At 58.9% G+C, this 25,829-nt stretch overlaps 1 protein-coding gene across 7 annotated transcripts; it reads left to right on the forward strand.

The window, feature by feature from the left end:
- The first annotated feature begins 3,632 nt into the window (after positions 1-3,632).
- TLE2 (TLE family member 2, transcriptional corepressor) lies at positions 3,633-25,553 on the forward strand. 7 transcript variants are annotated; one of them, XM_040629630.1, is made up of 20 exons: positions 3,633-3,716; positions 3,792-3,889; positions 4,326-4,389; positions 4,796-4,840; positions 7,244-7,306; positions 9,504-9,578; positions 9,811-9,994; positions 10,372-10,391; positions 13,603-13,710; positions 14,979-15,023; positions 15,580-15,729; positions 17,210-17,348; positions 18,188-18,348; positions 19,418-19,494; positions 20,221-20,470; positions 20,615-20,862; positions 20,940-21,111; positions 22,594-22,744; positions 23,180-23,256; positions 25,244-25,553. In XM_040629630.1, exons 1-20 carry the CDS (start codon positions 3,693-3,695, stop codon positions 25,349-25,351), a joined length of 2,259 nt encoding a protein of 752 aa, XP_040485564.1. In that variant the 5' UTR covers positions 3,633-3,692; the 3' UTR covers positions 25,352-25,553. The 7 variants fall into 7 exon arrangements, with proteins under 7 accessions (XP_040485564.1, XP_040485570.1, XP_040485571.1 ...); XM_040629636.1 differs by having other exon boundaries at positions 20,940-21,051; XM_040629637.1 differs by having other exon boundaries at positions 20,964-21,051.
- The last annotated feature ends 276 nt before the right edge of the window (positions 25,554-25,829 follow it).

The following is a 25,829-nucleotide window of genomic DNA, read 5'->3' on the forward strand; positions in this document are numbered from 1 at the left end:
CAACCACCGCGGAGAAAGGAATTTCCACAGTAGCTGAGGCGGCGAGCCTGATTTAAGGTGGTCTGAGCAATCCGGGGTCCCAGCGCTGCTTCTCAGCTTTTTTCTTAAAAAAAAAAAAAAAAAAAATCCACATCATAAAAACCCAGCCAGGAACCACGGCTGAGCCTTTCTGTACAGTGGGAGGAGAGAGATCAGAAGCTAAGTCCCTTCCCCCAGTTTGCAGCTTCTTCCTGGATGCTGCATGGGGAAACTGAGGCCTAGAGACACGGGGTGTGAAGCCCTGGCAGGGGTTCGCTGGGCGAAGCCTTCTCGGCGTAATGAGAAGGTTAGCTAGACTGCCCAGACTGTTGCTCAGCCCTGGCTGCATGTGGCATTCCAGCGGGGTATGGAGTCAGGCTGCTTGAGGGTATCGCATCTCGCAGAGTGCTCTCAGCTGAGTCTCCCCAAATTCTCAAAGCTGCTCCCAAAGCCTGTGCTCGGAGCAAGCTGTCTCCTGCTTCCTGGCGTATCACACACATCATCCTGGGGGGGGTCTTGTGGCTTCTCAGGCAATCCACAAACCTGTATTTACCACCCCCCCCCCCGGTGGAATATGCCTGATGGAAATATTTAAAGCCTGTTGGGTAAAGGTCCCCTCCTCCAGGAAGCCTCCTCTGGACTCACCAGGCAGTCCCTGTCCTGTCGTGTCCCGTCCCCCCCAGTCCTGCTGATGGCCTGGGCCCTGGGTCTGGGAGTGAGTGCTTAACTCTGCTCCCCACTTCCCCATCCTGGGGCTGGGCCCTCTCTAGAAGCCCAGTGTCTTCCAGCACGAGGATGGGGTATAGAATAAGTACCTACCTGAACAGTGCTTGCTGTGTGTAGAGGGAGGTAACTTTTGGAGGAGATGCCCGCCGGAGATGCTTTGGGGCTGGGCCTTGAAGAAATGGATTTTCTCCAGGCAGAGAAGGAGCAGGAGGGAATTCCAGGAAGAGATAACCACACAAGCAAAAGCCCAAAGGTTGGAGAGAACACAGAGTAGGTGATGGGACTGGTGCGGCTGGAGCAGAGAGCATGGGAACGGGTGGAGGGAGGTGAAGCCAGGCCAGGCCAGGTGGTGCAGGGCGCCTGAGGCTAGCCTGAGGATCTGGGGGTTTGTCCCAAGGGCCACAGGGAGCCATGGGAAGGTTTTAAGTGAGGGAGGGCCAGACTCGCAAAAGGTGACAAGAGTGGAAGCTGCTCAGATGGGGGAGGTAGGTGGCTAGAGCTTGGAACTAAGAGGGTGAAGAGCTGGCACAGGCCGAGGGGGTGCTGTGGGGGTAGGGGCAGGAGGGCGTGGCCGGTGGGGGGAGAGAAGAGGCTAGGTTGATGTTCTGTCTTGGGGGAGCAGGATGGACAGGGGAGGAACAGGTCTGGGAGAAGGTGCTCCATCTAGGGACCTGGGGGACATCCGTGGAAAGGTTTTGGAGTGGGGACTTCGCAGACCCCCCAGAACCTGGACTTCCTGGCATTGTAGACCAAACTCTGTTTCTTAGAAGTTCCCAGCAGGAGTGTGGCCACTGATTTCTGGCTTTAGTTGCATCAGCTGTTCCTTCTCCTCCCCTGCATGCATTGCCTCATTTATTGAGCACTTACTGTATATGCCAGGCTCCCCAAGAGATGGGATCTGTCCCCACACAGCCTAGCAAGGGAGACAAGTATCGAATAGAACAACCCACAGAGAAACATAATCATGTCAAAACAAACGGAAACAAACTCTGGTGGGGCCTAGAAGGAGAGAGAACAGGATACAGTATTTTGAGAATAAGCAGGTGGAATGAGTGAGCACTGCTTAAACAGGTGGCCAGGAGGGTGGCCAGGAGGGGGCTTTCTTAGGAGGTGACATTTGAGCTGAGACTTGAAGGATGTGAAGCAAGGGAACAGTATTCCAGACTGAGAGAACAGTAAAGGCAAAGGCCCTGAGGCACACCCCTATCTGGGCTGTTGGGAAAACAGTGAAGGGGCCAGGGTGTCCAGAGCAGAAGGGATGAGGGTGAAGGTGAAGGCCGTTGGGATCAGGGAGGGAAGGGCAGGGAGGGGGTTTGTCCAGGGAAGAGGGAGGAGTTTGGATTTTGATGACCAGAGGGAGTCACTGAAAACCCCAGGACACACTCATATCTTTGTCCTCAGGCTCTGTCTTTCTCTCCCTGCCCTCCAGTCCTTCGGGTGTCATCTCCTGTGTGAACCTCTTCAAAGAGGCCTCTCCCAGGCACCCCAGAGAAGTAGGTTCCTCTCCTTGATCTCTGTCACTGCTTCCCAAACTCTTCCTTTGTACACGCAAATAGTTCCATAATTGCCAAGCTGTGATCTTGTCTTGTCCCCAGAGCTCAGAGAAGGCAGGAATCGGTTCTCCTTCACTCACCCTTGTATTCCTGGTACCTGGAAGGATGCCTGGCGTGTAATAGATGTTCGATAAATACCTGTTGGCTGGAAGGCGATGCTGTTCTGTTCAGTAGGGTTTCCTATGCTTTTGCTCCCTCACCTGCTGACCCAGATGCAGGCATTAATACAAAGCAGGGGTTTCTCTCTAGTTTGTTCTCTGCTGCGCACCGGTGCCTAGAGCTGTCTCTGGTCCACAGGAGGTGCTCAATACATGCTTGTTGATTGACTTAACGAAGGACCTGAGGTTTTTCATAAGCAAGACGGGAATGAGAATGTCCCAGCTCCCAGGTGAGCGTAGAACTGCTTGCTGGGTGTCTGTGGTCAATGGTGGGAGTGGAGCCCGTGTACTCAGAGGCCTGAGTCTGATGGCAAGGATTCAGCCGGCCATTCTCAATGGGACCTCTGCCTTCTGGGAGCTCATAGTCTGAGAGGGGAGGCAGCCCAGTCTGCTGGTGGTGGCAAGGGGAGCACCAAGTCCAATCTCTGGGAGTTTGCTCTGTGCCGGGCCAGGCTGACGGCCATTCAGATACCTTCTCATGTAAAAATAGGCCCCGCCTCTGCCATTTTACAGATGAGAATACTGAGACCCAGAGGGGGCTAGGGCTGGGTCAGTCCCCAGGTGTCCGCCCTGTGCTATTCCCGGTCCCCCTGGAGGCAGGTTTCCTGGCCTCCTGATCCTTAAGTCTTAGTCCACTCCCTCAGGCCATTTCTGACCCCGAACTGCCCCCTCCCCCCCACGCTGCTCCCCACAGTGGGGCCCTAGGTATTTCTGGCTTCCTTGTTTCTCCCTCTTGGGCCCTCCGGGAGGGAGGAGGCGACGTTCGGCGGGATCTGGCGCGAGCCTCAGTTTCCCCACTGGTCGTCGGCCAGGGAGGGGTGGGTTGCTGGGGGCGCCCGCCCGAGGCGGCGGGGGGCGCAGCGGGCGGGCCGGGTGGCGGGCCGGGGGCGGCGCGCCGCCAGGCGCTCTGCCCGCGGCTCCCGGCCGAGCCCCGCCGGAGGGAGGCGGCTCCGCGCGGGGCCCGCCGCCCGCGCCTCCGCCATACCCGGCCGCGGCTCCCGCGCCTTCCGCGCCGGCCCCGCGCGCCCCCCCGCCCTCGCGTCCCCGCCCCCCGCGCGCGCTCGGGGGGGCGCGGGCGCTCCGGGGTCCCGGCCCCGCGCCGCCGCGCCCCCTCCTCCTTTCTTCGGGCCGCCCCCGGCCTCTCCCCCCCAAGCGCCGCCGCCGCCTCGCCGCCCCCCCCACTCCCCCCTCGGGACCGTTGGGCTCCGGCTGCGCGGGGGCTTTCCGGATCGGCAGGATGTACCCCCAGGGGAGGCACCCGGTGAGTGGGGGGCCCGGGCTGCGCGGGGTGGGGGCGCGGGCGTCCGGGAGCTCAGACCCCGCGGTCCCCCCCCAGACCCCGCTTCAGTCCGGCCAGCCCTTCAAGTTCTCGATCTTGGAGATCTGCGACCGCATCAAAGAGGAATTCCAGTTTCTCCAGGCTCAGTACCACAGGTGAGGGGGGGCGGGGGCGCCGCGCCCCAGGGGACCCGGGAGTTCACCTGGGAGCTTACCTGGGAGCCCCGGGGAGAGGGGCCGGCCGCTGGGGGCCTTGGGGCGCAGCCAGGCGGGGGGCGGGGCCTCCGGGGTGTCGGGAGGAAGGAGCCCCCCCCCCAGGGGCGTGGGAGGGCTTCCAGGTAGAAGGCAGGTGAGGTGGATGGGGACACTCAGTACTGGGACACTTTGAGCCGGGGAAGGGGCGGGAAGGGACTGGGACCAGGAAGTGGGGCGAGGATAAGGAAGTGGGGAGAGGGGAAAGAGCCAAACCCATCACTTTGGAAAGTGGCCCAGATGGGTGTCCCTGCGTCTTTGGCAGGGTGGGGTGCTGTGTAGGTGGGGTCGCGGTAGAGGCAGAGCCGAGTGGGATCCCCATGTCCCGTATCCTTCCCAGCCTCAAGCTGGAATGTGAGAAGCTGGCCAGTGAGAAGACAGAAATGCAACGCCATTATGTCATGGTGAGGGGCTCATCATTGCCAGTACCGGGCAGTGGGGAGGAGGGCTCAGCTGTGAGTAAAAGTGTTAGGGGTGTGAACCCCCACTCACCCTGCCACTCTGGGCCTCATTTTCCCTGTCTGTAAATTGGGCTGGTTGGGATTCCAGGCTGTCTTTATGAGGGCCCTCCCAACTCTTACAAACAATGAGACAAGGATGTCCCCTCTCCCCGTGGACATCTTTGAGGGTCCAGGGTCTCAGGGCACCGCCTCCTGCCCCCCTCCCTACTTTCTCCTGGTCTTCCCTTCTGGGCTCTCATGGGGCCGGGAGGCTCTGTGCCCTGCTGTGATTCCCCCAGCCTGGGAGCTCCTGGAAGACCCAGCATCCAACTGGGCCACTGGACGTTCCCGACTGGCTTTTCCTTTGCAGTACTACGAGATGTCCTACGGGCTCAACATTGAAATGCACAAGCAGGTAACTGTGTTAGGGGTCAGTGTTCGATAGGAAGGGTGAGGGTCTGCAGGCTGTGGGAGAGATCCGGCACTCAGGCAGTCTGGGGCAAAGCAGACCCAGGGGCACAGATCTCAGCCTGAAATCTCTGGGACCAGGGGGCCAGATTTCAGCCTCACAAGAGGAAAACAATTCTGCACTTCTAGAGACATAGTCCAGCAGGGAGGCAAGAAGTGGGCAGGAGCCAGGTGTCCCGGTCACAGAGGGCTTGTCACAGAGGCTGGCAGCTAGGTCAGGCAGGCAGTGGAGGTGACTTCTGTCGCTGGGAGGAGCCGGCCGGACAGTCCTGGAGGTCCCCTCTCAGCCGAGAGAGTCTGGTGTTCGGAGATGGGTCCTGATGGCCGAGGTGGCCCTCAAGCTTTTCTGATGCTTTGAAGCATGGGAGACACGTCCTTATGCTTTGAGGTTCTGAGACTCTCGTCAGCTTCTGTGTGGAATTCAAGGTTCTGAGTTAGACCAGAAGGTTCTGACATTGACTCCAGTTGTTCAAGATCAACCCCGAGATGGGGAGCCTGGGTGGCTCAGTTGGTTAAGCATCCGATTCTTGATTCTCAGCTCAGGCCTTGATCTCAGGGTCGTGAGTTTAAGCCCCACGTTGGGCTCTACACGGGGCACGGAGCCTCCTTAAAAAAAAAAAAAATTAACCCCGAGAACCTGACACTGATCTCAAGGTTCTCTGATGGATAAGAGGGGCCCTGAAAGATTGTGAGGTTGACTGACTCTTAGATTCTGTCCCTCTGAATATCAGAACAGTGGGTGGAGCCTAAAAAAAAGGTGGGGGGTGGGGGGGAAGGCTTCCTGATGGGTGGGAAGAGGGGAGGGGTGGGCTGAGAGTGTGGGCTGCCTGGGGGTGCCTTTCTGGGTATGTGTGGGCCCTGCTGGCTCTGGTGTGGGCTGGAGGGGGCTGATCTGCCTGGAGCAGGGCGTGGTCCCATGGGTGCATGAAGTATACCGTCTTACAGGTGGCAGGGTGGCAGGCAGGTGCTAGGGCCCAGTCTCTGCCCTCCCAGGGGGAGCTCAAACCCTGTCCAGCACCCCTCTAACCCAGGCAGAAGCAAAACATCGGCTGACCCCGCACACAGCTGGGTATGCCATACCTGCCCCCTTACCCACCCTCTTCCCTCTGTTCGTCCTCTTGGGGGCACCCAGACCCTGTCCCTAATGAAATCTGCAAGTCAAACCTCATTGTCTCCACTCCATTCCCTGTTCTTCTGACACCAAACACGTGGGTTTCCGCACACCGATCAATTCTCCAACTCCGACACCGGCAGATGGCCTACGATTAAGATCATAACACTGTGCGCCTGGAGTCAGCACAGACCCCAGGTTCAGGGCTCGGCTGCACTGGACTGCCCCCCGTTTCAGAAACCAATCGGAAGTCTGGGTCTCCGGCCCAAACTTCTGACCACCCAACTATATATAAATTGAGGGTTCCCACAATCCCCACCTTGGGTTCAATAATTTGCCCAAACAGTCCCCAGAACTTAGGAAAACCGTTGACTTACTAGGTTACCCGCTCATTAGATAGGATGGAGCTCAGAAACAGCCAGATGAAGGAAGGGCGAAGCGCGAGGCATGGGTCGGGGCGCAGAGCGTCGTGGCCTCCCTGGGTGCGCCCCCTTCCTAGCACCTCCACACTTTGACCCACCCAAAGCTCCCCAACTCCATGAGGGATTTTTATGGAGGTTCCATTGCATAGGCCTGACCGATTAAATCATCGGCCACTGGCGATCAATTTGACCTCCATCCCTCTAATAAACGCAGGTATGGCTGAAAGGGGCTTATTGGGAGCCACAAAAGTCGCCCCCCCTCCACCCCTTGCCCATCGCTGAGAAGTTCCGGGAGTTTTAGGGGCTCTATGCCAGGACCTGGGGACAGAGAGCAAAATACAAATTTCTTTTTCTGAGCCCACCACCACAGAGCCCTTCCCCGGTGGTGCGTGGGGGTCTCTGCCTGCCAGTGGCCCCGGGTTGCAGAGGAGACCCAGAGAGAGCCCGTGCCCAGGAGAGATGGCCTGTGAGGGCCACTCCTTTGTTTCTGATGACCCCCAAGCTTCTAAGCCACCCATCTGAGGGGGCGTCTGTGCGGCTGCTCCCTGGGAATCTGTTGATTGTGTCTGGCGGCTAGTGGATCCATCCTCGCCTTCCGGCTCCCAGCTGCCCTGGGCGTCCACTCAGCCGACCGCTTCCTCGGCAGCCCCTTGGTCTGCCCCTGAGCCTCTGCTTCTCTGGATGCGCTGTCCCCAGTTTGCACCTGCTGGGGACAGCCCCCTGCCTCCCAGGCTTTGCCAAGGCCTATTATGTCTGGAGTTGAGGGTCTGGATGGAGGGTCTCCCCTCCGAGCTTCGTCCCCATTGTTTCCTGCCAGGCCGAGATTGTGAAGCGTCTCAGTGGGATCTGTGCTCAGATTATCCCCTTCCTGACCCAGGAGGTGAGTGGGCCTGCTGGGGCAGAGGGAAGCTAGAGGACTGGGGGAGGGGGGCTGGCTCAGTGTGGCGGGCACTGCTTCCGCTGGGTGGCCTGGGGGGCACCGGGCTGGAGCAGGGGCTTCAGGGATGGAGGGGGGTGGTGGCAGAGGGTGAGGAGTGGGGGCTCCAGCCCTGCCACCAGGCCGCTTGGGTCCGAATCCTGGCCGCATGCCCTTGGCTGCTGGCCTTGTCTGTGCCTTTGTGGCGATGTTTAGACAAGCTGATACATGCCAGGGTGATACTAGGTGCTAAGGGAGCACCCAGTAAAAGTCAGCCCTTCTGTGTGCTCAGTGAAATAAGCTAGCCACAAAAGGACAAATACCATCCAGTTCCTCTCCCAGGAGGTCCCTGAAGGAGACCCATCATCCCCAGAGACAGAGAGGAGATGGGAGCCAGGAGCTGAGGGAGGAGATGGGCAGTGTTTTGTGGGGACAGAGTCTCAGTTTGGGGAGATGGAAAGTTCTGGAGACGGAGGGTGGGGGTGGTTGGATGACAGTGTAAGTGAGCTTCATGCTGCTGGGCTGTGCACTTAGAGACGGTTATGATGGTGACTCTTATGTATCTGTAACCACAATAATAATTATAAAAAGGTAGAACCAGGGCAGATGGCATAGTAAAGCAGTATGAACACCTCCCTGAATCTTAAACAAATGTTAGCCCTTGTAAGAATTCTCCATGTACCTGCCAGCCTCAGGGCCTTTGCATCAGCGATCCCTGCTTCTGTCTGGAGCGTTCTATCCGTAAGAGACATGAGGGCAGGTTCCCTTGCAGGGTGGATAAATGGGGGGCCCTCGCTGTGATGGGGAAAAAAACCAGGAGAGATGCTCATCCTGCATTGGACCCCACTGAATCTGAGATTTTCTGGAAGCTTGGGATGGCGGAACATCCTGGCCGGACTGAGATTGTAGAGTTCGTGTCTGAAGCCAAGGGTGGGGACAAGGTGGCCGTGGTGAGAAGGGCCACACGGGAAGAAAAGAGGATGAAAAGACTAGGAAGTGAATAAAGACACACACCTGTGCCTCAGCGACTCCGTTCTAGACCAGGAGTCAGCAGACTGTAGTCCGAGGGCCAAATCCCACCCGCTGCCTGTTTTGTAAATAAAGCTTTATTGGTACGCCGTCATGCCCATTCATGCACACGATCTCTGCGGCAGCGTTCCCGATCAAATGGCAGATAGAAAAGCTGCGACAGGGAACTTCTGGCCTGGAACACTGAAAATATTTGCTCTGTGGCCCTTTATAGAAAAAGTTTAGCAACCCTCGGCCTAGACACACTTGCACACAGGTGTGCCATACCCAGGACTTCCTATTAGCATCTGACACGTCCTCGGTGGGAACAGCCCAGATCCCCGAGCTCGGAAGTGTGGATGAACAGCGGTATATCATGTATTCCGACGGGAGCCACCAGCCACCAGCCACGTGTGGTCCCTTCAATATACAGGAATCTGTATTTTGATTTAAATATATTACATTAAGTTTCTACTTACATTTGTATTCAATTAAATGGAACACTTCATTCTTCACTTGCACCGGCCGCATTTCGAGCGCTCGGTAGCCACGTGTGGCCGGCAGCGTCCTTATCCAGCAATGAGCGTAGAGGACCGTTTGTCATTGCTTGAGGCAGGGAGAGGCAGGAAGAAGGGCAATACGATGGGCAGAGGCACTGGGGCTTTTCCGGGCTGCCAGTTTCTAGTTTTTGACCCGGCAGCGTTTACCTGGGTGCTGATTTAGACCGCGGTTCTTTGCTGGGGGCGATGGTGCCCCCAGGGCACGCTGGGCAGTATCTGGGACCCGGTTGTGGTCGTCAGGACCAGGAGCGCTCCTGGCATGGAGTGGGTGGGCCAGGGATGCTGCTCCGCCCCCCACAGTGCCCAGGACGCCCGCCCCCCCCCGATGTCCACAGTGCCCAGTGCCAAGGGAGATCCTGACCCATCAACCCCGATTTATAATTACTAGTTTCCACTGCCCCATCTATGCTTTGTTTCTTTGTGTTTGTCTGATTTAAATGGAAAGCGGGAGAGAGAAGAGAAATAGCAAGTTCTGGGGACAAAGATGTGGGGGGAGGGGGAGGTGGGGCCTCAGAGGGCATTGCCTGGGCGGATGGGGGCGGCGAGCAGACAGGGAGTCTGAGCACCCCCTTTCCCATACCCCCACCTCCCAGCATCAACAGCAGGTGCTACAGGCCGTGGAGCGGGCCAAGCAGGTGACCGTGGGGGAGCTGAACAGCCTCATCGGGGTGAGTGTCCCCTGCCCCTCCCCAGCCCTGGGGAGACCCCACCCCCGGGTCCCTGGCACCCAGTAGGTGCTAAAGCTGGGGGTGCCGGGCGGGCAGCTGGCCTGGGCTCTGGCCTCCCTGGAGACTCTGGGGGCCCCCTCTGCCCAGACCCTGTGTCAGCTCTGGGCTGCCTCCTGGCCCAGGGGCACTGCTGGGCTGCGGCCCGGCCCTGGCCCACCCCTCCTCTCTCCAGCAGCAGCAGCTCCAGCCGCTGTCCCATCATGCCCCCCCTGTGCCCCTCACCCCTCGCCCTGCTGGCCTGGTAGGCAGCAGTGCCACGGGGCTGCTGGCCCTGTCTGGAGCACTGGCTGCCCAGGCTCAGCTGGCTGCGGCCGCCAAGGAAGACCGGGCAGGTGGGGAGGCTGAAGGACCCAGAGGTGAGTGGGCAGCACAGGGTGGCATTGGCCAGGGGGACAAAGGTGGGGAGGGGGACTGGCAGGCCACCCTGTCCAGAGCACCAAACTCATTGAAGTGTGAGGGAGTGAGTCATAGGGCCTGCAGGGCCCTGGGGGTCAACTTTACTCCCAACTGGCTGTGTGTTCTTGGGCGAGTTACTGCCCGTCTCTGGGCATCTATCTGAATGGTTCAGGGGAGGAACAACCCACTCTTTTGCAAGGCTGCTGGAAGGAGAAGGGAGGTTCTGAGCTGGGGAGAGGGCTCTGGAAACTCTGGATGGGTGTGCCCTCTGGCACCAGAAGCTATGAAACCCTCATCTTTTTTTCTCTCTCTCTTTGCCTCACCCCCAACCTGCCAGTGGAGAGAGCCCCGAGCAGGGTAAGTTGAAGGGCATCCAGGACCTTGTGTGCTCTTTGCTTTGTATTTGCGTGTGGCTGAAGCTGGTGGTTCTGAGCGGACAGGGTCCTCACAGCAAGACCCGGGTTTTCAGCTGGGTTGCCTGGAGCCTTTTGGTGGTGGGAGGTGCCCATCAGGCTAGAGGTTTCGTTACAGAAGGTTCTCCACCTTGAGCTATTTTTTTGCAATTGAATAAGTGAGTGCGAGCCTGTAGAGCATTTCTCCCAGCCTTGCACTCATTAATGTATCCATCAGCCATCCGATATTACCTATCTGAGTGCTGCCCGATAGAATGTGAGCCCTGCGTGTAATTTTTTTTTTAAATTGCTTAATTTTGAAACAATTATAAATGCGCAGGAGGTTGCAAAGAAAAGTACAGGGGAACCCCGGGCACCCCTTTGCCCAGCCTCCCCCAGCAGTAAAGTCTTGTATAAAACACAGTATAGAATGCGGGAAACCGGGCACAATGCAAACCCCACAGTTGACTCCGCTTCCGGCGTTTTGCCGGCCGGCGCTGTTTTGCGTGAGCGCATGCGCCTGTGCGGTTGTCCGCAGTTCCCTGCAGGGCAGCCTTTAACAGCATCAAGATCTACTGTGTGATGGCACATTTTCCAATAGCCACATTGACAAAGTTAAACAGAGGCGATGAACCCCAAGAGTCTATTTTACTTAACACCATGTATCCGGAATATTTCAACACGTAATCAACATGCGGATTATTAATGGTACATGTTACGTTCTTTTTATCGGGCCGAATCTCCAAGATCCAAGTGCATGTTGCTCGTTGAGCTCATCCCAGCTTGCGCCAGTGCCCCGCGGGGCACTACAATCTGTGGTGTCACGACCACCTTGAGTCCGCCCTTTGAAGGTCCCATTTCCCAGATCTTGAGAACAGTGGTGGGGCTCTCTGCCTTGGCTGGGCCCGGAGATGGGCGCCTCTGCCTCTCTATGTTGTATGTAACATGTATGTACATATATGTTCAAGTACGGGTGGACAAGGGGTAGCAGTTTATGCCCCCGATCTGGGTCTTGCTCGCTTAACAGTGCATCTCGGAGACCATGTCTCCCTTCCTCCCTGTGATAACCAGCGCCTGCCGGAAACCTTCACAGGAACACCTTTGGGTCAGATAAGAGATTGTCCGCCCCGTACGCTCCCGTGCACGCCTCTGCCCAGGCAGGGATTATGTTTGGGATAAATGTTGCCAGTTGCTGACTGGCCCTGTTTGTTTACTTGTTTACTAGGAGACAGTCCCTACAGAGGACGGGCTCCTGTAGGGAAGGGACCGTATTTGTTTCCTGGGGTTGCTAGAACACATTAGCACGCCCTGCGTGGCTTACAACACAAATTCATTCTCTCCTGGTTCTGGAGGCTAGAAACGGAGGTGGGCGCGGGGCTGCTCCCTCCAGCGTTTCTAGGGAAAGATGCTTCCTTGGCTCTTCTAGCTTCTAGTGGCGTCTGGTGGTCCTCGGGGCTCCTTGGCTTGTGGCTGCATCACTCCGTCTCTGCCACCATCCTCACGTGGCTTCTCCCCTGTGTGTCTGTGTGTCCCTCCCCTTTAAAGGACTCCAGTCCTATTGCACTAGGTCCCACCCCGATCCAGTATGCCCTCATCGAAACGAGTTACTTCTGCAAAGACCCTATTGTCAGATGAGGTCCCGTTCTGAGCTTCTGGCTGGACACATAACTTTGGGGGACGTTGTTCAGCCCAGAAAAGGGACCGGGGCTCTCCTGGCCTTGCCCTGAGCCACCGCCCGCTCCCCGCCCAAGTTCTTTCTCCTAAATAACTCCTGTCCTCAGTTTGCGCTCCTCTTTGCACGCTGCTCCCCGGAGCCATGCACGCCCCACGCACAGAGACAGGCGCTGCTCCGTGGTGGGAACGCACCAGATAGGAGGAAAGAGTGTTGTCAAATGAGAGATCATGACTCCGGGGGGACAGCAGGCCATGTGCGGGGACATCTGTGGCTCTCAGACTGGGGGAGCGCCTGGCATCGAGTGGGTGGGGCCCTGGATGCCGCACAGCCCCCCAGCATGCCCCGGGGGCGCCGAGGGGGAGAACCCCGTGGTGTATCACGTGGGTTTGTATGTTTCTCCGCACACACCTGGGCAGGTTGTGTACAGACGACAGGGAGCCCTCACCGCGGGCCGGGCGCCACGAGGCCAAGGGTTCCACGGCTCGCTGGATCTTCCCAGCAGCCCTGGGAGGGGGTGCTGTCCCCATCCCCATTTTACAGAGAGAACACAGACGCAGACAGGTGAGGAGGCTTGCCCCAGGTCTCAGAGAAATGCAAGTTCCTCTCTCCACGCTTGCTGTTTACATCAGTGATACCCTGGCCATCTTCCATGTTGTCACACCTCAACTTTCTTTTTTTCTTAAGATTTGATTTTTAAGTAATCTCTACACCGAATGTGGGGCTTGAACTTGCAACCCTGAGGTCAGGAGTCGCACGCTCTGCTGACTGAGCCAGCCAGGCGCCCCTCCACCCCCACTTTTTTTTTTTTTTTTTAAGATCTCTACTTTCTTTTTTAAATGGCTGCATGGCTTTCCCGTCCGTGGTTGGGCTCTGCGGCCAGCTTGCTTTCCCAGCTGCCCCATCGTGGCCCCCGGGACTTTGCTTCCTCCTGTGTGTGTTTGCAGATAGCGGGGCAGCTCTCCAGGCGGGATTTCTTATCTGCCCATTGCATTGGGCTTGGAGATAATATCTCGGTTGAAGAACTGGTCCCACAACTAAAGTGCTTGAGAAAGCACTGTGTGGGGCAGCCCCTGTGTACAGATGGGGAGACTGAGTCCCAGGGAAGGAGCAAACCGCTTGAGGGCTCACCAGGCAGGTTGATGCTGGGGGGGGGTCTCTGTGCCGGCTCACCTAGCCTTGGACCTTCAGAGGTCGTATTGTTGGCATGTGTGAGGGGGCTTTGAGTCCTGTTTCGACCCCTAATTCACTGCACAGCCCTGTCTTCCCTCAGGCTCGGCTTCCCTGTCTGTACAATGGGATTAACCCCCACTTCTCCACTTGCTCTGAGGCCAACAACTTAGCACCGAGTCCGCCCTTGGAAGGTCCCATTTCCCAGACGGGAAGCTTGAGGCACAGATCCTAATACCGGTATTGGGGACCCTCAGTCTTGGCTGGGCCAGGATGGCGTCTGGGGCCCCAGGACCCTAACCCTTTGTCCCACCCAGCCCTTGTCTCTCTGCAGAGCGCATCCCCCTCACCCCCTGAGAGTGTAGTGGAAGAGGAGCGACCAGGTGGCCCGGGGGGCAGTGGGAAGCAGCGAGCTGAGGACAAGGATCTGTCCGGACCCTATGTAAGTGGGGGGCAAGCAGAAGACTGGGGTGGGCCCCCAAACCGGCTCCTCAGAGCCTTCTGGAGCCGTGCTCTGGCCATGACTCACTCTAGAGCCTTCCATAGCTCCCCATTGCCCATGGAGCACTGAGCAATCAGAAGAGTCCCTGTGGGGGAGGCCCAGCTGTAGTTGCTGTGGACCAGGCATCTGTTTTCCCACCTCCTGGCTTTGGCTCCGCTGCCGTCTAGAATGCCCCTTCTCCCTGCCTCTCTGTGAGGCCCAGAGTGCTCTCTCCTGCAGGAGGCTGTCCCCGGCCCCCTCTTCCAGGGCCCTATCCCTCACTGGAGGAGCACTACACCTGCAGTTTCTGCCTCTGGCATCCCAGGGGCCAGGCTGAAAGTGGGGGGCTGGGACTTGGCTGGAGGGGAAGCACTTGTCTCATCGACAGGGACAGCCTTAACCTGGTCCCAGCTGCCTGGCAGGTCCAGTATCGGCCAATCCTTCTGTTTCTCAGAGATGCCTTTGGTCTTTAAAATCCTAACAGCTTGTTCTATATGTGTCAGCAACTCATTTTGTTTTAAAGAAGAAAATTGGGGATGGGGGGGTCAAAGAAACGCCCTCCTGCTGGGAAGATGTGGCCTTCAGGCTGCAGGCTTTGGTCTTCCCTTGCTTTCAGCTGGACCAGAGGGCAGTCCCGGACAACACTGTTTCCCCCAAGGGTGGAACAGGAGGAGGGAGAACAGATGTGGCGACAGGTGTTAAGGAAATCCCCCTGGGGCAAGCTTGGAGGACTACCTGGAGGGGGCAAGGCTGAAGGCCAGGAGCCTAAGGAGGGGATGAGGTGTCTGCTAGGCCATGGGATGGCGGTGGGCAGATGGGTTGGGGAGACAGACGATCCTGAGAGGTCGACTGGCTCTGTGGAGCGAGAACTGGGAGGGAGGGCTGGACGACTCCTGGTCTCTGGCTGTCCCCTCACTGCACAGAGCAGGAAACAGACCCAGGGAGGGCTGGGAGGCGCTCAGGGCCCCAGGGCAAGTCTTGGGCACTCAGCTCCATACCCCTCATTTTTCTCCACGAGGGACCCACCCACTGTTCCCAACACCCACCCCCTGCACCTGAGCAAATGGCAGCCTTCTTTCTGAACCAAGCTAATGGGCCTCTGAAGCCCCAGAATCCTGATCAGACCGGGGCTGCCCCCCCCCGGTATGCCCCCACCTCCTGAGCATGAGTCAGGGCACGTGGGGGCAGGGGCACGGCTGGGGTAAGCTCTCTCCCCCTGTTCCCCCCAGGAGAGTGACGAAGACAAGAGCGATTACAACCTGGTGGTGGACGAGGTGAGTCGGGGTCCAGCCTCTGACTTCTGGGACTCCGAGGTCTGGGCACAGCCAGCGGTAGGTTTTCCAGAGTGTTTGGGGGGCCCAGAGGGAAGGGGGGTCCTGGCCCCCTCTCTGTGGATGGCGGGAATGAGGGTGGTTGGGAGTAGGGAGAGTAGGGGATAGGGGGCACCTCAGGTCGACCTCTTCTCCGTAGCGCAGGTGGGGAAACTGAGGCCCAGAGGACACTGGGGATGGGCAGCAGAAGTGGCTTCAAGCCCTGGGTCGCTGTGCGACTGGGGGCATATGCTGCCTTCCGTGGTCTCACTTTCCCCATCTGTTCAATGGGGGACAACAAGAGGAGGCCTTACATAGTCGTTGCCGTGTGTGCTTATGGAGTAGGCACGATCGATCCCATTTTACAGATGAGTAAAGTAAGGCACGGAGACACAGTCCTTCCAAGGTGGATCACAGGCACCCGGTCTGGAGTGGGGAATGGGGTCTGGGAGGGGTATAGAGAGGGGCTGTCCTCCTTAGCCCACTTCATCTCCACTTAACGTCGCTTCCTCAAACCCAGGACCAACCCTCGGAGCCCCCCAGCCCAGCTACCACCCCATGTGGAAAGGCACCCATTTGTGTCCCCGCCCGTCGGGACCTCGTGGACAGTCCGGCCTCCTTGGCCTCCAGCCTCGGCTCCCCACTCCCCAGAGCCAAGGAGCTTGTCCTGGTAAGGAGTAGGGGAGGCCTTGAAACTCATTTTATTCATCCTGGGGGCCTGGAAACAGATGCCACCACATTAGGTGTGGAGCGGGGAGAAACCAGCCGGGCCCTGATTTTTTGCCTCCCTTCCTAAAAACCGCCTCTACTCTATCCCAGTGTTTTTCCCAAGTGGACTGGCTCTGTGGACCCTAAGTGCACATGGAAAGACCACTCCCCATCTTGTGGAGAAACAGAGCCTCTCTTGCAAGAAATAGCAAGTCCCTTGGGGATGCACAGTGAGCTGCAGAAAGGAGGCCCTCGAGGCCGCCCCAGCCCCGCAAGTGTTAAAGCCTTTGCGAGGCGCTGGAGATACACCAGCGCCCCCTGAGCTGCCGTCCCCGTCCCCGAAAGGCAAGCCGATTACTATGGGAACAACTTTCTCAGTGCCAGGTGTAGGAACCCCCGAAGAGCTTGCCCCCCCCCCCGCCCCCGGGCCGTTCACAGTTGGGCTCCATTTGTCCCGCCCCTCTCCCCCAAATCTTCCCCAGACCCCTGCCCTGCACTTACCCAGAGAGTGCGTCGGTTTCTAGGCCTCCCCTCCCAGCAGGTTGCTATGGCAACCGCAGAGGCTGGGACTCCCGAGGCATCTTCGGTGACCTCCTCCACTCCAGGAGACCAAGGGGGAGGGGCAGCTCTGTTCTACCGGAGAAGCGCCCACGAGGCGTCCCTGTCCCACGTGGTCGCCACCCACTCCCCCTCGTAGGCGTGTGAGTGCAGCGGGCACACAACGTGGGACTGTAGAGTGGAAAGATGGGCAAGGATGGGAAGTTCCTTGAAAGGCCAAGGAGGTGCAGCGGAGAGGATGGAGCGAGGAGCTGGTCCATGGAGGCCCGCTCCCCCTCTGCTCAGGTGTTCCCACAGGAGAGACAGCTGCGGGGACACCCCGCCCCCTGGGCGCAGGGCAGGGCACGGCCAGTGCCAGTGCCGGGTGCTGGTCCTTCATCTGGGAGCTACCCCCTGCTCTCGCACCCCATGAGTTTCCCAGTCCTTGGCCCCAAAGGACAGGACAGCCTCCCGACTTCCTGTCCCCTTCTCTCACAAGCGCACTGCTTGCAGGCGTGCCCCTGCTCAAGCCAGTCTACACCCGCACTCCTAACCGTGTATCGCCCTGCATGCCTTATTAAACGCATGCACGGCTCTGGCAGCGGGTGTGGGCCCCCCTCACCACGCCTGTGTGCAGCCCTGTCGGCAGATGCTGGGCCCCTTCCTGCTCGCGCTCCCCATGTGCAGACCCTCATGTGTCCCTGTGTCCCTGTGCTCCGGGGATCAGCTGCAGGGCCCAGGCCCCTGAAACCGCAGAGGGGCGCTGCTTGGCCCGCAGGCACCTCCCCTGAGCCCTGGCCTGGCTCAGATATACCTGCTCCCTCCTCTCACCTAGTTTCTCACCAGCTCGTGGGCTGCAAGGTGCCAGGTGCCAGGGGGTGTTCAGTCCTGACCTTTCTCCCCAGAACGACCTTCCCACCAGCACTCCTGCCCCCAAGTCCTGCGACTCCTCCCCACCCCAGGATGCGTCCACCCCCGGGCCCAGCACAGCCGGTCACCTCCGCCAGCTTGCGGCCAAGCCAGCGCCTTGCACGGACAGTGTCGGTGAGCCTCTGGTGGGGCCTGTCAGAACAGGTCTCTTCTGGGGGGGCGGTTTCTAGAAATTAGTAGGGGGCGGGAGAAGCAGGAGGTGTGAATCCAGCTCTAGCATGACCTTGGCCCTTTCCGAGACTCTGAGCCCAATGCTGACTCACTCTGCAGAGGCCTCTGTCTCCTCACTGTCTTGGTTTGACAGGTGGGGAAACTGAGGCCCAGAGGGGCAGTCATTTACTCAAGAGCTTTAGCCTAGTGCACTGGCAAGACAGGATTGGAGTCAGACAGCCTTGGGGTTGAGGCCAGCCTTGGATACTCATCAGCTGTGTGACCTTGGGCAAGTGACTCAACCTTTCTGAGCTTCAGTTTCCCCACCATTAACGGGGGGGAGGGGGTGACATTGTTCTTTCGTGTCTTACAGCCAGGCCCTGTGCTGGTCCTGGGGTCCCAAAAAGAAATCAGCCCTGAAACCTACCCTCGAGGAGCTCCCAGATGGTGGGGAAGGAGACCCAGACCCCAAAACTCCCAGCCCTGTGTGGTCGTGACTAGGCTAGAGGGAGGGAACCCAAAGGGGCAAGGCTAGAGGCTGGGGGTGGGGTGAGGAGGCTCAGTGATATTTCTGAGATATTGCTGGACTTTGAGTCTAGGTTTTGAAAGGTGACTAGGAGCTCGGCAGCTGAGAAAGGACAGGGAAGAGCATGTCGGCCAGAGGGACAAACATCTGGAAACATGAAAGGGTGTGGTGGTTGTGGGACTAGAGCACAGCAGCCCCAAATGACCAGCCAAGGCCGTGGAAGGCCAGATCTGGGTCCAAGGTGTCTGAAGACCTATCTTTGTCTCTTCTCACTCAGCCCTGAGGAGCCCCCTGACACTGTCAAGTCCCTTCACCACGTCCTTCAGCCTGAGCTCCCACAGCGCCCTTAATGGGGACCTCTCTGTGCCCAGCTCCTACGTTAGCCTCCACCTGTCCCCCCAGGTCAGCGGCTCTGTAGTGTATGGACGGTCCCCCATGGTGAGTCCTCGGCGTGGAGGCACCAGGAGGTACCAGCAGGGCTGGGGGCTGGGGGCCGAGAGGAGAGACCACTTACATAAGGAGAGACAAGGGAATAGGGAAAGGGATAGGAATCCGGCTTGGCAAGTACATGTGGGTGTGGGAAGGTGATCTGAGGGTCTCAGCAGCCCACAAGCTTAATACAAAGCAGCTATAACTGGAAGAAGCAACAGTAACTATGCTGCATTCTAAGGAGCAGAGAGCCCTAGCCACAGGGGTGAGGGTCCCATTCAGCCTCCTGGCAGAGGGCGTCCGGTTGGTAGCCCTAAGGGACTGCAATGATCCTGGTAGACTGAAGACGAAGGACTAGCCTGGATAGAGGACTGGAAGGGAGGTCTCATGAGAAGGAGTTGAAGGAATGGGGCATGAGACCCCTGACCTGGGGCAGAGGGAGCAGACAGGGACTGTGTGGGCCCCAGAGGGCAGTGCAAGGACAGATGGCTGATAGAGTGAGCTGCACTGAAGTGGACCAGGAAGCCTCCAGAGGGAAGAAAATGCTGTCCCTGGGGGCATGCCAGACCCCAGGCTGGGTGGGCACTTGTGAGGGACGTTGTAGAAAAGAGGTCAGCAAATATTTTCTGCAAGAGGCCAGGCAGCAAATATTTTTGGCTTTGGGCAGTTGGTCTGTGTGACAGCTATACTCACCTCTGCCGGCACACAGCTCAAAGCTAGCACAGACAACACGTAAATGAATCGGTGAGGCTATGTGCTGATAAAAATTTACAAAAACAAGCAGGGGGCCACAGTTTGCCAACTCTTGGCTCTAGAGCAGGTCAGAAAGACTCTTCAGGGTCCTTCCAACTCTGGGATTCTAGGATTCCCTGGGCAGAGACTTTGGGGTTCCCGCAAGCCTCTGCTCTCCTGTCTGCAGTGCGGGTGGAGGACAGGGCATCTCTGGCCTCTTGGGGAGGGGCTGATGAGCAGATCGGGATCCTCTGATAAACAGAGAAATACGGCAGGTGAGCCTGGGGGAAGGCACAGGTGGGCTTGAGTCACCTGCGCTGTGACACCCCCTCTGGCACTTTGGCAGATGGCATTTGAGTGTCACCCACATCTCCGGGGGTCGTCCATCTCCTCCTCCCTGCCCGCTATCCCTGGCGGAAAGCCGTGAGTATCTCCTGTCAGGCGCTTACGTTGTGGGGTGGGGGCTGGGGTTCCTTGCTGCCTTTCCAGAAGCTCTCTTTGAGGAGCTCTCTGGAGAGAGAGGTGTAACAAGCAAAATGTAGACAGCTGTTTCTCAACGAGGGGGGAGGGGTATTTTGCCTTCCCCACCCCCACCCCAGGACATTTGGCATGTCTGGTAATATTCTTTGTTGTGACACCCACATCTGGCCCCTAGTGGGTGTGGGCCAGGGATACTGCTGCGCACCCTACAGGGCATGGACCCAGAGATGGACCCAGCCCCAAGTACCCCGGAACTTTCTGCCACGCTGGGAATGTTCTGGACCTACAGCTGTCCAGTGATTGCCATCGGCCACCTGTGGCTTCTGCCACCGAGGAACTGAAGTTGTAAATGCTTTTGAATTTAATTGGCCACATGTGGCTGGTGGCTACTACTGGGTCCCCTCTTTGGAGCCCTTCCGGCATTTCCCTGGATCCTCTCTACTCAGCGTTTACTCAGTGCTTGCTTGCCGGGCTAGGACCCCCTCCTCTTTTGTACCGCGCTGACTGCAGTGACTGTCAGGTCACCTGTGGTCATGGGGTTCCTTCCCCAAACGCATGGGGGCACCAGGCTGGGCGGGGGGCTAGGCCCCGGGGGGCGCGTGGGCGGGCCGCCACCTCCAGGGCAGTCCCCTCCCCGCGCGTCAGGGCCCTTCTGCTCCTCCTGTGCAGGGCCTACTCCTTCCACGTGTCTGCCGACGGGCAGATGCAGCCGGTGCCCTTCCCCTCGGACGCGCTGGTGGGCGCGGGCATCCCGCGGCACGCGCGGCAGCTGCACACGCTGGCGCACGGCGAGGTGGTGTGCGCGGTCACCATCAGCGGCTCCACGCAGCACGTGTACACGGGCGGCAAGGGCTGCGTCAAAGTGTGGGACGTGGGGCAGCCGGGCGCCAAGACGCCGGTGGCGCAGCTCGACTGCCTGGTGAGGGCGGGGCTTGTCCGCCGGGGGCGGGGCTTGTCCTACGGGGGCGGGGCTCGCGGCCTCCGGGAGCGCACGGGGCTCCGGGGCGCTGGGAGGCCCGGTCCGGAGGGCCAGCCCTACACCCTCGCCTCTCTTGCGTCCCAGAACCGGGACAACTACATTCGTTCCTGCAAGCTGCTGCCGGACGGCCGGAGTCTGATCGTGGGCGGCGAGGCCAGCACCTTGTCCATCTGGGACCTGGCGGCGCCCACCCCGCGCATCAAGGCGGAGCTGACCTCCTCGGCCCCCGCCTGCTACGCCCTGGCGGTCAGCCCCGACGCCAAGGTCTGCTTTTCCTGCTGCAGCGATGGCAACATCGTGGTCTGGGACCTGCAGAACCAGACCATGGTCAGGTGGGTGGCCCCCGCCCCCTTGGCTTGTACGCTGTGGGGGGCGGGGGAGTGGCCTGGGAGGGTCCCCGCTCCGACAGCCGCCTGGGCCCTTCTCCCTGCAGGCAGTTCCAGGGCCACACCGACGGTGCCAGCTGCATCGACATTTCCGACTACGGCACTCGGCTCTGGACCGGGGGCCTGGACAGCACGGTGCGCTGCTGGGACCTGCGGGAGGGCCGCCAGCTGCAGCAGCACGACTTCAGCTCCCAGGTGCTGCAGCGGCTCGGCTCGGAGGGCCCTAGAAGTGTCCGAAATCCGGAGTCCCCTCCTCTCCACCCACTTCCACAGGCCAAGTGGGACCAAATACCTGCCGTCTGTCCATCGTTTTGGTCCTTCAGACACGCCCACAGGCTTCCCCCTTAATTCTCCAAAGACAGATAGAGGGAAACACAAAGGAACTGATTCAGTTTAAGCTGTGGGCCTACTTAGACCCTCAGATCGCTTTCCCAGATGCTTGTGCCAAGCCACTCCCCCATTCCTTCGTTTCTCTTCCTGGCCTTGAACCTCTTGACCCTACTGGGAGTTCCTGACCACCACCCCCTCCCGGGACACACCATGGGGGAGCCACTGGTGTGGGGGGACAGGTAGAGGTTGACATGGGAGTTGGGCAGAGAGGTTTCTGTTGAGGGCATTGTGGGAGTCCAGGCTGAAGGACATGGTGAAGGGGCTGGACAGAATCGGGGGGCTCCTCAGGGCTGGGTCAGATCCTCTTTCCCATTGCCTTGGGGGCAGGGCATGAGCTCGTTGGCCTGACATTTAAGGCCTCCATGCTCTAGTCTCACATGCCCAGCCATACCTCTAGACCTCTCCACTGACTGTTCCCGCCAGCTGACTTGCTTTCCCCTTCCTTTTGCCAAATTGGTGAGCTCCTACTCATCCTTCAAAACCCATCTCCATTTTGCCCCTTCCTTGAACCCCCAAACTCTTTCTGTTCTACCTTCTCTTGTTTTTAGCTTAAAAGTTTCTTTGATAGGGCAGTCAGGGGTGTGGGTGGGTGTAGTTGTCCGTCCCTTGTCCCTGACACTTAGGTGGGTTGTTCTCTGGGGATCCCATGGTGAGTATCTCCCATCCCACTGGGCCCCCTGTCTTTACACAGGAACACTTCTGTATGGCCAGGAGAGAACTTGTAAAACCTGGTCTTCTCTCTGCTGTCAGTTTATGGTTCTTTCCGCACGTGTCCTGTCAGTAAGATTTGAGAAGTTTGGGGTGGAACAGGGCCCTATTCCTCCCGGTGCCTGGCTGGGGCCTGGCATCATGAGGCCACCGAACCCTTTCAGATCCAAGTCAGAAGCGGTGTTGCAAGCGGGGAGGGCTCCAAGCTGGGAGTCCGAAGGCCTGATCCCTCGTGGAAACATGACCTTGAGCGAGCGGGGTCTCAGCTTGCCTTCCACCATCTGCTCATGGGGGGCGACTGTCCTCGGCCAGCTTCACGCTCTCCCCGCTCCCCTCCCTCCCAGAGCTGTTGTGCGTTTGGAGCGGATAATGGATGTGAGGCCCCAGGGTTCCGTGTAATTCTGATTAATATTAATGATTCGACATGCGGTTGCCTGCTGTGTTCCAGGCCCTGGGCCAGCTGCCTCTCCGTGCGCGGGGCTGCGGTGGGAGAGCGCCGGACCTCCCCCCTCCCCCGCTGGGTGTCCTCCACCATCTGAAGGGGGTTCTGACCTCCCCTCTTCCCTCTGCACCCCCCAGATCTTCTCCCTGGGCCACTGCCCCAACCAGGACTGGCTGGCGGTGGGCATGGAGAGCAGCAACGTGGAAGTTCTGCACGTCCGCAAGCCCGAGAAGTACCAGCTGCACCTTCACGAGAGCTGCGTGCTCGCCCTCAAATTCGCCTCCTGCGGTGGGTCCTCGGGCTGGGCAGGGCTGCAGGGCGCTGGGCGGGGTCGCCAAAACACAGCACACCACAACCCACAGCACAAAACACAGGATGCCCGGCGGGATCCGAATCTTAGCAGATTGTTCGGTAGTGTGAGTTCGTCCCCGGTATTGCACGGGATACACACATATACGAAAGATAAATAATAAATCATGACATACTCATGGGGCGTCGGTACTAAAAGGGATTTGTGATTTTTCTGAGATTCAAATGTAACTGGACATCCCAGATTTTCTCTGGCAACCCTCTCCTGGGGGCTCCCCCTTCTCGAAGGCCAGACGGAGCCGGCTGGGGCCCAGTGTGCCCCTTGTGAGAGCAGAGGTGCCCGAAAGGGAGAGGCCAGCCCCTCCGGGTTGTCTCCGTTCCTCCCTCCGAGAACTCCCTGCCCTCCCTTCGCAGGACGCTGGTTCCTGAGCACCGGGAAGGACAACCTGCTCAACGCCTGGAGGACGCCGTACGGAGCCAGCATTTTCCAGGTACCGCAGGGCAGGGCAGGGCAGGGCGGGGCGCCGTGCGTCCGGGGGCCCCAGGGTGGCTGCACTGGTGGGTAAACCGCGGAACTTCCCCGGGGTCCTCTGAGTCCCCCCCACCCCAGCCATTAAGCCATCTGCCTGCAGCCTGGGTCCTGTGTGTGTGTGTGTGTGTGTCTGTGTGTGTGTGTGTGTGTGTGTGTCTGTGTCTCTCTGTGTGTCTGTGTCTGTCTGTGTCCGTGTGTGTCTGTGTGTGTGCGTGTGTCTGTGTGCGTGTTTGTGTGTGTCTCTGTGTGTGTCTGTATGTGTCTGTGTGTCCGTGTGTGTCTGTGTGTCTGTGTATCTGTGTGTGTGTCTGTGTCTCTGTGTGTCTGTGCGTGTGTGTGTCTGTGTCTGTGCATGTGTGTCTGTGTGTGTCTCTGTGTGTGTCTGTGTCTGTGTGTCCGTGTGTGTCTGTGTGTCTGTGTGTGTGTCTGTGTGTCCGTGTGTGTCTGTGTGTGTGTCTGTGTCTGTGTGTGTGTCTGTGTCTGTACGTGTGTGTCTGTGTGTGTGTCTGTGTGTGTGTGTCTGTGTCTGTGTGTCTGTGCGTGTGTGTCTGTGCGTGTGTCTGTGTGTGTCCGTGTGTGTCTGTGTGTGTCTGTGTGTGTCCGTGTGTCTGTGTGTGTGTCTCTGTGTGTCTGTGTGTGTCTCTGTGTGTGTGTGTCTCTGTGTGTGTCCGTGTGTGTCTGTGTCTCTGTGTGTGTCTGTGTCTCTGTGTGTGTGTGTATTTAATTTTTTGAAGACATATAAAATTTGCCATCTTAGCCATTTTTAAGTATACCGTTCAGTGGCGTGAAGCACGCTCACCCGTCCTGCAGCCACCGCCCCCCCCATCTCCAGAACATTCCATCTCCCCACACGGAGACTCTGTCCCCAGGAAGCACGGACTCCCCCACCCCCGGCCCCAGCCCTGGCTCCCACCAGCACCTCTCTGTCTGTGTGGACGGGACTCCTCTGGGGACCTCCTGGGAGTGGGGTCCTGCGGGGCGTGTCCTTCTGGGTCTGGCTGCTCTCGCTGAGCCCGGCATCCTCGGGGTCCGTGCACGTCGTGGCAGGTGTCAGGGCCCGTCCGCGTCATGGCCGCTGTCAGGCTCCCTTCCGTTCGAGGGCCGGGTCGTGCTCTCTAGTGCCCGTGGGCCGCATTGTGCTTCTCCGCTCACCAGTGGTTGGGCGCCCGGTTTGCTGCCCCGTTTTGGCTGCTGTGAACCCTGCAGCCGCGGGCACGCGTTCTCTCTCGGGCGGACGTCTTGGATCGGAATGTCTGATCACTGTGTAACCTGGGGACAAACTGCCAGACTGCCCGGTGCTCCCCCCCACCCACCGCGCACGCGGGATCAAAACCCTCACACCCTCACCGACACTCGTTAGGGCCTTTCTTGGTCACCGCCAGCCTAGTGGGTGGGGGGGGGTTCTACGTTTTTAAAGGGCAGGAAAACAAAAGGAGAATCATGTGACAGATTTATTTGGCCTCTGGACTTGACTAGAGACTTGTGTGGACCTTTGGCGAGGCCTGTTCTAGAACTTCCCGTGGGGCCCTCTGCAGGAAAGGGTTGCTGCTGTGGGTCAGCGGGCGCTGAGCCCTAGCGAGCCCCTTGCGCTCTGAGCTTCCTTCCGAAGGACAGGCCTTCAGTCCCATCCCTCGGTGTCAGGAGCACAGAGGCCCCACCCTTCCCAGGAGCACTGTCTCCGGTCCAGAGCTCGAGTCCAGCGGCCCTTCCTGTGGAAAAATGGGTCACCCTCCTTCCCCCATCATCTGCCCCCCGACTGGGAGAGCCCTGGCCCCCCACTGCGGGCTCCCCTATCCTCAGTCCCGTCTAGGCTCCAGCCTTGACCATAGGCTCATCCTTGGGGGCCGGCGCTCCCCCAGTCGCCTCGCCTCTTCCCTCCCTCTGAATGTCCTGCAAGGCCCGGCCTCACTTGCCCCTTCTCTCCCTCCCCTCATCCCTGCCCATAGTCCAAGGAGTCATCCTCCGTGCTGAGCTGTGACATCTCGGGAAATAACAAGTACATTGTGACAGGCTCAGGGGACAAGAAGGCTACCGTGTACGAGGTGGTCTACTGAGACCCCCCCCATCTTCCTGCACCCCTGGCCCAGCTCCTGGGGGAGGGGCATCCCGGACAGAGACCCCGACACCCCCTCTCCATTCATACCTGTGAGTGCTAAGTCTCATCTGCCCTCTGGCTGACTCCCTCCCATCTTCTCTTGCTGGACGTGGGGCTGGGCAGGCAGGTGGACTTTGGGGAAATAAATGTATTTATCACAACTGCCTTTCTGTCCTGGGCTGGAGAACCGGGGACTGTTGTTTTTCTTGGGCACCGTTGCTGGGGGACGGCTGTGCGGCTCGGGGAAGCGGCTTTCCTTCTCTCAGCCTCTTAGCCTTTTCTGGACGATGAAGGAGTTCGTCCTGCATGAAATAGCGCCGGGTCTGGCGGAAGCAGCAGGTGTGACACGGGGCAGCACGGCTTACGTGACGCCATGTCACCCGCAGCCTGCGGACCTCAGTGGCTGAACACAACAGACGCTGATCGCTCGCTTGTGT

Source organism: Ursus maritimus, unplaced genomic scaffold, assembly GCF_017311325.1.
Source record: "Ursus maritimus isolate PB19 unplaced genomic scaffold, ASM1731132v1 scaffold_14, whole genome shotgun sequence".
In the NCBI taxonomy this organism is placed as follows: Eukaryota; Metazoa; Chordata; class Mammalia; order Carnivora; family Ursidae; genus Ursus; species Ursus maritimus.